General features: G+C 34.5%; 1 protein-coding gene across 3 annotated transcripts; it reads left to right on the top strand.

Moving 5' to 3' along the window:
• The first annotated feature begins 2,069 nt into the window (after nucleotides 1–2,069).
• On the top strand, nucleotides 2,070–6,646 carry sult2st3 (sulfotransferase family 2, cytosolic sulfotransferase 3). Of its 3 annotated transcripts, none has more exons than XM_048153214.1 (7): nucleotides 2,070–2,198; nucleotides 3,877–4,030; nucleotides 4,478–4,686; nucleotides 4,854–4,980; nucleotides 5,580–5,674; nucleotides 5,746–5,926; nucleotides 6,047–6,219. In XM_048153214.1, exons 2-7 carry the CDS (start codon nucleotides 3,892–3,894, stop codon nucleotides 6,160–6,162), a joined length of 867 nt encoding a protein of 288 aa, XP_048009171.1. In that variant the 5' UTR covers nucleotides 2,070–2,198; nucleotides 3,877–3,891; the 3' UTR covers nucleotides 6,163–6,219. The 3 variants fall into 3 exon arrangements, with proteins under 3 accessions (XP_048009171.1, XP_048009170.1, XP_048009169.1); XM_048153213.1 differs by having other exon boundaries at nucleotides 2,092–2,198; nucleotides 3,830–4,030; XM_048153212.1 differs by lacking the exon at nucleotides 2,070–2,198 and adding an exon at nucleotides 6,273–6,646 and having other exon boundaries at nucleotides 3,251–4,030; nucleotides 6,047–6,173.
• The last annotated feature ends 4,439 nt before the right edge of the window (nucleotides 6,647–11,085 follow it).

Raw genomic sequence — 11,085 nt, forward strand, 5'->3', positions numbered from 1 at the left:
CGAACATATAACCCCTGTCTTACTATCTTTGCCCTGGCTGCCAGTCTGTTTTAGAATAGAGTTTAAAATTTTATTTTTTGTTTTTAAGGTTTTAAATGGACTGGCACCATCTTATCTTTCTGACCTTTTGAGTGTAAACACACCAGCTAGATGTTTAATGTAATCGAATCAGATCCAGGCTAAAGGAAAGCAATGACCGGGCATTTTTCTAAATTGTGGAACAGCCGCTTTCTATCAGAATAATCTTGAAAGATTCACTTTTTAAAAGCAAAACTAATACATCTTTGAGAAGGTTTGTCATCTCTTTGAGTCAAATTGGGCTAGTCTAAGCATCAGTTATGTTTGTGGTATGTTTTACTGTCATACTGTTGTACATGTTCTAGTTTTTTTATTATTGATATTGTTGAGCACAGTTCTCAACTGCTGTTGTTTTATTGTGCTTTATAAGTAAATTGAGAAAAAAAAATAACATAACATTATACAATGAAATATGATTTGTTACCTTAACTACGATTAACAATACTTCTACAGCAATTATTAATTTTAATCTCAACATTTACTAATACTTTTTTAAAATGAGAAGTTGTATCTGCTTACATTAGTTAATGCACTGTGAACTAACATGAGCAAACAACTAACATAAACAAAGATTAATAAATGCTGTAAAATATATGTTGTTCATGTTAGCTAATGGATTATATAATGTGAACAAATGAGACATTACTGTAAAGTGTTACCATTCCAGCCGAGCTTTGCATTCCTGGCACATTAAGGCCCAGTTTCACAGACAGGGCTTAGATTAAGCCAGGATTAGGCCATTTAAGTAGCTTTTATTAACATGCCTTGGAAAAAAAAAAAAAAACATTAATGGTGTGCATCTTGAGACAAAACAATGACATATTTTAAGATATGTCAATATGTCAATAAGTTGCTTCCAGTTAAAACAGCTCAAATATGCATTTTAGCCTTGCTTAAGCCTTGTCTGTGAAACCAGGGGAAAAACTCATAAATCTGCTTGGAATGCAAGGGACATTAAAATTGAACTACAGTCAAACCAAAAATTATTTGTTTTTTTATATTTTTGGTAGATTTTTACTAGTGGGTGCAGGACACTGTAGTTCATTTATGTAAGTGAGGATAGCAAAATAAAGTAAACTGTGACATATTATACCCAAACATTCTTCATACAGTGGACTAGCAGGAAAATTGATAAAAATTTGGGACCAAAAATTATTCAGACACTTTGAGCTGACCATGTTTTGCTTAAGTGTCATCTGACATAATTAAGATACATTTTTTTTTTCTGACAGTTTAACTGATCTTGTCATATTTTATTACCATTTTTTTTAACTATAGTGAATAAACTATTAATGAATGAAATATTCAAGGTGTCTGAATAAATTTTGGTTTGACTGAATGTGTTTTGATGAATTGTAAGGAAACCTTTCAAAAAAAAAAAAAAATCCTAATGAACATGTTGGTTAGTAGTGATGTGATGCATCTCTGCTGAAAAAAAAAAATAAATACTGAAGATGTACATAAACAGTTAGAACTGACTTATTGGCTGACTCTTTTGTGCTGGTTTTAGGTTGTTTATAGATTATAGATACAGTCAGGGATGTATTATATGCTGTTATACTTATTTACCTTCAGATCAATTGTGAAAATGAAGTGACACATCCAATACATTTGGCTATTTTCAGATTTTAAGTTTTTGTATATATTTTTTTTTAATCTCCAGACCTGCCTACTAATTTATTTTTTTTTTAAAACTTTAAAAAAAACTGTAGTGGATGCATACAATCATCGACAAGTTAATGAGATCATCTAAACCTGTGTATTTTCTCATAGAAAGTTTACTATGGTAACACCCATAAATGGGCGGGACCTTATCGACTGTCTATCAAGTTAGTCTACCTGCAGCGATAACAATCGTCTAGTAACAAACCAGCTCTGCCGATTTAAAATCAAGGAGCAGTGCTTTTATTCTCCATAAATTCTCATTCTCTGTTTGTGTAAAGAATTGTATAAAGAGCCAAGCCCACTGGAGTTTCACTCTTGGATTATGGGTCACTCTCTCACATGTATTACATTACCTGTGCGGTAGAGACTCTTTATGAGACTGCTGACTCACAGTGCTGCTCATAAACAATGCAGTACTCAAACTCTCTCTAGTGTTAAATGCGTTCATCTAGCAGGTCAGGTTTTCAGCTTACTTCTAAACCTTCTTATGATCTTTCTTTCAAACAATGTTTTTATTTAGAACTATTTTCAAACTGTCTTTTAAAGTTTCAGTCCTTTAAACTCTTTAAAACATTATTTGATCTTTGATTCTTTTGATTTGTTCTTTGATATTTTAATTTGTTCCTTATTAGTTTTCTTTTAAATGTTTTCAGTCTTTCTTCTGAACTTACTTTTTTTACTGACTTTTATTCTTTCTTTTTAACTCTTTTTCTTACTTTCCTCTGACCTCTTGCTATGAAAGCCCGTTTCCGCCACTAAATAAAAACAATAATTGCGACTTTTTATCTCAGAATTCAGACTTTTTTTTTCTATATATAAACTCACAATTGCTTGATATAAAGTCAGAATTCTGAGATATAAACAATTGTGTGATATAAAGTCACAATTCTGAGATATAAACTCGCAATTGCGAGAAAAAAAGTTTCACACAGTTGCGATTTTATATCTCAGAATTGTGACTATATCACGCTGTTGATGATATAAAGTCACAATTCTGAGATATAAACTTGCAGTTGCGTGATACAAAGTCACAATTCTGAGATATAAACAATTGTGAGAAAAAGTCAGAATTCTGAGATATAAAATCGCAATTGTGTGATATAAAGTCACAATCCTGAGATATAAACTCGTAATTGCGTGATATGAAGTCACAATCCTGAGATATAAACTCGTAATTGCGTGATATAAAGTCACAATTCTGAGGATATAAACACAATTGCGTGATATAAAGTCACAATCCTGAGATATAAACTCACAATTGCAAGAATTTTTTTCATACAATTGTTTATATCTCAGAATTCTGACTTTTTTTTTCTCACAATTGCGAGTTATAAAGCCAGAACTGTGAGAAAAAAAGTCCGAATTCTGACTATATCTCACAATTCTGACTTTATAACTCGCAATTGTGAGAAAAAAGTCAGAATTCGCAATTACTGTTTTTATTTTTTTATTTAGTGGAGGAAACGGGTTTTCATATTTTGCACTTTCTCATTTAAAAAAAAAAAAAAAAAAAACTTGTGTTTTGTAAAAAAAAAAAAAAAAAAAAAATACAGTGTAAATATATCATCCAGGGGCGCATCTGGTACTGAAACAAAACTATGGGTTCTCCAGAAGGGGAACAAAATATCAAAAATGGTCCTGTTGTAAAGCGTGGATGTTGACAAAAAAAACATGGATTTTCTTGCTTTACAACAGGATCCACCATTTTTCAAAAAATACAATTTCCCTGAAGTAACCACGCAAATAACTTGGTTTGTGAATATAGTAATAATAAAGTATAATATTACGATTTAATTGCATGTACCATGGTTTGTTCGCTTGTTCTTTCTTTCCTTATATAAGACTTTGCAGCTATCTTTTTTCCTTTCAGTTTTTTGCCCATAAATCCCCCCTTTGTAAGTGTACTTGGACCCAAGTAACCTTTCCCCCAAACTCTCCTGTGAATGTCAGCAGCAAATATACGGCTCCCTGTTGGGTTAATGAATACTCTCACCGTCAAACGTCACTCTCTCGCTCTCTGTCGCTCTCTCACTCACTCTTTTTCACTCTCTCATTCACTCTCTCTCCTCTCCATTCCAAACACAAGTGAGTTCACACAGAACACGGTAAACAAAACTTCCTTGTTTTCCAAAGTCCGGTCAGCAGAGGATGGTGGACAACGATTTGTATCGGCTTTACCATGGTCTTATGCTGCCTAAGATTGCTCATACAGATGAAAGTCTTAACTACCTCCAGAATTTCCAAGTCAAAGATGATGATACTTTCGCCGTCACCTATCCAAAATCTGGTAAGATCACTTTCTGTTTTCAATGCATAATGTTTATTTCTCCTCTTATGCCTCCAGCAACATGTCTGAATCTAGTGCGAAAGATGCAACATTTTCTTTGCTTATGCACATATCTGTTGCAGTTTGCAAAACAAATCAACATCTTCAAATTGTGCAGCAGTTAAACTGCAGAAACCAGAAAGAGCAGACATAAGACTGATAAAATGCTTCCTTTGAATGCTTTGGATATAAGTGCCTGCATTCTGGTCATTCTGGTCATTCTGGTGCATTCTGTTACAAGCATTTAGATTTACATACTAATCTTCAGGCTATTGCTTTCTCTTATGATTGTTATGGACAGATACATTGAGAAATTCAATGTAATGCATGAAATCGAATGCAAGTATGAATGTAAAATGCATTAAGGCGATCAGTGCATCCTCATTCATCCCTGCCTGTGTTTTTCAGGTACCACATGGATGCAGGAAATTCTTCCTCCACTCCTGAATGGAGGAGACCTGACCTCAGTGCAAACCGTCCCCAACTGGGACAGGGTTCCATGGCTGGAGGAAACCCGAGCTCCACTGGTTCTCGACAAACTCCCTTCACCGCGAGCCATTGTCTCCCACATGCCTTTTCATTTGATGCCTTCCTCCTTTTTCAACTCCAAGGCTAAGGTGCAGAAAACAGCAGGACAATCAAATCAGAGTGACTCTATAGAGCCTGGGTTGTTCTGCTTTCTGATGATAGTAATTTCAATGAATAGTCAATGTTTTACTTCTGACATACTATTGGGGGATCAGTTGCACGTCTAATCGTGATATCTTTTTTCTTTCATCTTCAGGTAATCTACGTTGCTCGGAATCCAAAAGATGTTCTAGTCTCATCTTTCCACTTTCATAAAATGGCAAGTTTCCTTGAAGACCCAGGAACATTTGAGGAATTCACAGACAAATTCCTGTCAGGAAAAGGTGAGAGATTCAAATAGTTTGAGCTGAATTTTCAGCATCATTACACACCAGTCTTCAGTGTCACATGATCTTTCAGAAATCATTCTAATATGCTGATTTGATGCTCAAGAAACATTTCTTATTATTATCAGTGTTGAAAACAGTTGTGCTGCTTCATTTTTTTTTTTTCAGGATTCTTTGATGAATAGAAAATTCAAAAGAACAGCTTTTATTTTGTAACATTGTAGATGATCAAATTTTGATCAAATTAATGCATCCTTTGAATAAAAGTATTAATTTCTTTCTACTTTTGAACAGTAGTGTATTTTTATAAAATAGTTAGTTTTGATTCTCAATTCTTATTGGATGAGCCATGTTACAATCATTCAGTATTTATGAGGCAAGTTGCTATTTTAGGCCATAGTGCATTATTCTGATTATTATTGACTAGTTCTTGAACATTGGTTTGTTTTGTTATATTGACGTTGCCAGTTTTCTTTTACCTGCTTTAAAATCATTACCGAAACACATTTTATAGTAAACATATACATCAAAAAGTATGAATGAATAGAGTGTGTGTAATAAATATCGCAATAATTGATTTGCAATTGCTTGCACAGTTCTTTTTGGGAAGTGGACAGACCATGTGAAAAGTTGGCGAAACCCTGAGCTTGGGGACAGAATTCTATACATCACCTATGAAGAAATGCTTCAGGTAAGTGAAAGTTAAGTATTACTCATACTCCAAGAGAATGAGTAACTTTTTTGTAATTTTTGTAATTGTAGGACCTCCGTGAAGTCCTGGGGCGTATTTTAAACTTTCTCGGTCGGGAGCTCAGAGAAGACGTTCTGGATCGTGTGGTCAATAACTGCACTTTCAAAAATATGAAAACAAACACCATGTCAAACTACTCTCTGGTGCCAGATGTCATTTTGGACCAAAAGAAGTCAAACTTCCTCAGAAAAGGTACACACATTTAACAGCACTGACATGTTTTAAAGCACTGAGCTTTTAATAAAAAAACTACATGTTCAGTTGGTTCAACCCATTCATGTTTTTGAATGAAACCGTTCTGCTTATTTAAAGGTATCGCTGGAGATTGGAGGAATCACTTCAGCCCTGAGCTTGACGCCAAATTCACAGCTGTAATTCAGGAGGAAATGAAAGGAAGTAACATCAAATTCTCGTGGGATGAGGAATGAGCGAATCTCTTGTAATGCCATCTCAGTGCACATCAAAATAAACAGTCATAGTTGCAATGTGTGATCGTTTATTTGACTTCATTTCTATGTTGTGTTTATTTGAATTTAAGGTTTAATTCCCCATCAAGCAGCACAGTGTGAAAGAGTTATTGCAGCAACATCCTCTGGTGTCCTGAAGATCTGTTGGGATTGCTTAACATGATAAGATGTTAAAGACAGTTAAACCAATGTCGGTTTTTACAAGATGCAACATCCTGACATCTGTTTGCATTGCTTTTTGTCACTGGGTGAAGTTGCAAGCACTAACACAGTGAAATGGAATTAGTTGCATTCACATCTAATTAATGTATTACTGCAAAATAATGAGATTTATCTTTGAGAAGGACTGTTAAAGGGACAGTTCACCCAAAAATGAAAATTATCCCATGATTTACCCATGACTACATTTTAAAACAAACAAAAAAAAATGCATCCATTAATAATCAAAGAAATTCATATGGCTCCAGGGGGTTAATAAAGGCCTTCTGAAGCAAAAATATCCATATTCAAAACATAAATTCAAAGAACTAGCTTCCGGCAGAAGACCAAACTATCCCTTTAAATATCACTTTATCTAATCAAAGTATACCAACATCCATGTATATGTATGTGTGTGTGTGTATATATATACAGTACAGTCCAAAAGTTTGGAACCACTAAGATTTTTAATGTTTTTAAAAGAAGTTTCGTCTGCTCACCAAGGCTACATTTATTTAATTAAAAATACAGTAAAAAACAGTAATATTGTGAAATATTATTACAATTTAAAATAACTGTGTACTATTTAAATATATTTGACAAAGTAATTTATTCCTGTGATGCAAAGCTGAATTTTCAGCATCGTTACTCCAGTCTTCAGTGTCACATGATCCTTCAGAAATCATTCTAATATGCTGATTTGCTGCTCAATAAACATTTATGATTATTTTCAATGTTGAAAACAGTTGTGTACTTTTTTTTTTCAGGATTCCTTGATGAATAGAAAGTTCAAAAGAACAGCATTTATCTGAAATACAAAGCTTCTGTAGCATTATACACTACCGTTCAAAAGTTTGGGGTCAGTAAGAATTTTTATTTTTATTTTTTTGAAAAGAAATTAAAGAAATTAATACTTTTATTCAGCAAGGATGCATTAAATCAATCAAAAGTGGCAGTAAAGACATTTATAATGTTACAAAAGATTAGATTTCAGATAAACACTGTTCTTTTGAACTTTCTATTCATCAAATAATCCTGAAAAAAAATATTGTACACAAATATTTTGTACAATTGTACACATTAAATGTTTCTTGAGCAGCAGATCAGCATATTAGAATGATTTCTGAAGGATCATGTGACACTGAAGACTGGAGTAATGATGCTGAAAATTCAGCTTTGCCATCACAGGAATAAATTACTTTGTGAAATATATTCAAATAGAAAACAGTTATTTTAAATTGTAATAATATTTCACAATATTACTGTTTTTTACTGTATTTTTAATTAAATAAATGTAGCCTTGGTGAGCAGACGAAACTTATTTTAAAAACATTAAAAATCTTAGTGGTTCCAAACTTTTGGACCGTACTGTATATATATATATATTATGGCTGTCAAATGATTAAAATTTTTATATATATATATTTTTATATATTATATAATTTTATATATATATATATATATATATATATATATATATATATATATATACTGTATATTACACCTGGTTTTAGACCACAATATCTTAATATTTATTAGTTATTAACAATATTAATATTGCGACAATATTCAATATTTCAATATAAAAATATTTTGAGCCATTCCTCTTCCAGAACAGCAGCCAGGTCACTATGTGATGCTGGTGGAGGAAAACATTTTCAAACTTGCTCCTCCAAAATACCCCAGAGGCTCAAAAATATTTAGATCTGGTGACTGCAGGCCATGGGAGATTCAACTTTCATGTTCATCAAACCATTCTGTCACAAGTCTTGCTGTGTTTATTGGTGCATTATCACGCTGATACACAGCACCCCCTTCAGGGTACAATGTTTGAACAATAGGTACATATGATCCTACAGAATGGTTCGGTAGTCCTTGGCAGTGACAAGGCAGTGATATTGCAGCCCAAACCATCCCTATGGGCAGCAACAAACCGGGTGTTAAGCCTCTTTGGGGCACTACCGCTTCAATATATATCCTATGAGTGAATTTAAACGAGCAATTTATAATCAAGGTATTACCCAAGAATCAGTATTTATCCTTTTATATTACATTATTTTAATTACTTCTTCAAGCTTATGGAGATCTTGCTTAGTTATAGAATTATGTTAAAGCATTTACTTCTCTTTTCATCTTCAAACACTAGAGAATAATGATGAATGTTGTCTCACTGAGAAAAAGAACATGTTATCAGTATGTTTTGGGGAAGTATCCTGTTCAAAGCAAGAGCCCGGCCAACTTCAACTTTGAAGAAGCTATGTATCTGTGTATGTGTGTGCGCTAGTATTTTTGGTACAAATCCTGTATTGGAGAGGCGGATAAACTGGCGCCCAGAAACGCATATCTGTGACCTAGGTCACCTCTGTGCCTAAAACCAAGGTCCTGGTCATAGATGTTTGTTTGTATTAATGTAAGTTTATCTTTTTTCTAAGCCATTCAGAATCATTCAACCTAAAGTAATGACGTAGTTTAGCAACCTGTGTGAGAGTATAATTTTTGTGGTAATGTGAATGCATGCAGAGTTGGCTACAAACTCCTTGTGCGTGTTAAAGCTGACTTCTGCTGATGAAACTGCAAACTATTCTCTTCAGTAAAATTTTTATCAATTTATTTTCTCACCTCTGACTCCGGGTCTTTATTCATCATATCTGGGTCTTTTACTGTAAATTTCCCTACAAATCCAGGTTAGTACCTGGGCATACCTTTCATACAGCTTTGTCTTGCATCAACAGTTACTCCTGTTAAATTTGGTTTATCCACATTACCCTGGATACCATAGCTCTCGAGACATCCCAAAGTGCTGTCCTGGTCACAGCTGAACCAGCGAGACACACACCAACAATTTGTCCTCTTTTGAACTCTGATATGTCTCCCATTATGTTGTGTGGTTTGCAATATTTGATGTACAGCTGTGCTATTGCTCTGCTAATTCAACTTTTGCACTCTGCTCTTACTGATTGAATGAAAAATTAGTTCAGTCATGACACTGAATTATTTGTAAAACATTTTATTAATAAAAAGGAATGTACATAAGTTTGGTCTTGGCAGATCTGCTACGCTGCTGCTGCTGCTAGAGATAATTGCACAAGTATGACTTGCTTCTGCTAAATGCTCGGAACATAAATTAAAGGAAACATGATGCTGCTGCTAGATTGGGAAACCACCGAAGCAGATCTAGGCAGGTGGTGCTGGGGAGGTGGAGGGCTAGAAAGAAAACTTACATAGCGAGCCGTGATAATGCATTTGTTTGATGCGTCGAAGTTATATAGGGACATGATAATGAATACTTGATATCGATTGGCTGAGAACATTACATTTGATAAACCAAGCAGAACGTGAATAGAGTTTCATGGCTGAATTATTCATTGAAGATCGCCCTCCAGGCCGTCCACATATATAAGCGGGAAGCCTCCAACAATATTGGCCAGTGTTTCAGTTTCATTGTCTAGCCTAGGGTGACCACCCGTCCCGCTTTGCGTTGTACCGCACAGCATTTTTGACTCCTTGTCCCGCACGTCGCATATTGAGAAAATGTCCCGCATTTTCATCAGTCTGTTGGTTTTTAATTATAATATTACGAAAACGTGCATGCGTTCTTTGCCTTTTTAAGAAAGCATTTTATTTATTCTTTTTGCTGCATAGTTTTTCACCTTCGACAGAAGTAACATCCCACCTTGCACAAATACAACAGCCGAATCCAATGGTTGAAAAGAAAGGAGTAAACACGGTCAGTAGGTTGTGACGGCCGTCAATCCAAATGTGGAGCGAGTTGGACTTGGTTTTACAGCTCGTTCAAAAACAACCCACATACATTGCAAAAAGACTGACGAGCACAGCAGCCTGCTCTAGAAATTAGTGATCATGTTCTCCATGTTCTACACTTGGTCGCGCGCGCCGCTACTTCACGAGGAACGTACACTGTTAGACTTTGCTGTAATTTTACAGTTACTTACCGCAAAAAATCCCAGTAAAATACCATATAGGTTATTTACGGTTAACTACTGTAATATGCAATGCATTATGGGTATTTTTTATGATATTTACAGTAACTTACTGTATATGTGAATTTACAGTACTTTACTGTTTACTCAAAAGCAGTAGTGCTACTGTAAATTAATTTTTTTGAGATCCTCCAATCAGAATGCTAGCAGCTGATCACGTGACCAGCTTGGAGCTTTCAGAAAAATAATTCAAACAAGATGGCTGCCTCTCAGTGGCAGGGGAGTGAAGAAAATGAGCGTAAACTTATGTAGTTTTTACGCTGGTAAGTTGTCATGTGTCAGCCCAAACTGGAAATTTACCCCATTTCATGCTTAAAATACCAACATATGTCCAATTTATTGTACGCAGGTTATAATTTAGCCTTCGAATGTTTTCAGTTAAATACTAAAAAGACGCAATTTATTCTAACGTCCGTAGTGGCATAGGCCGTAGAACGTGTGGTGTGTGAAAATTGTTTTTAATGTTTTAATTGTTTTTAACGCCAAACTCGCTCTTACCCCTTTTCCCATTACAAATCAGAAAGGCATTTATATTTAATAAAAATGAAGAAAATATTTGAAAAGTTTAAATAAAGTGCTTAACAAGTGTTTAACAAGAAAGTATTAGTTGCTGCCAACCATATACTGTATACCCAGCCGGCACATGACCGACCTTCAACGTTGAAATGTGGTTGAAGTAATGTCA

This window comes from Megalobrama amblycephala, linkage group LG13 (genome assembly GCF_018812025.1).
Source record: "Megalobrama amblycephala isolate DHTTF-2021 linkage group LG13, ASM1881202v1, whole genome shotgun sequence".
NCBI classification, from domain to species: domain Eukaryota; kingdom Metazoa; phylum Chordata; class Actinopteri; order Cypriniformes; family Xenocyprididae; genus Megalobrama; species Megalobrama amblycephala.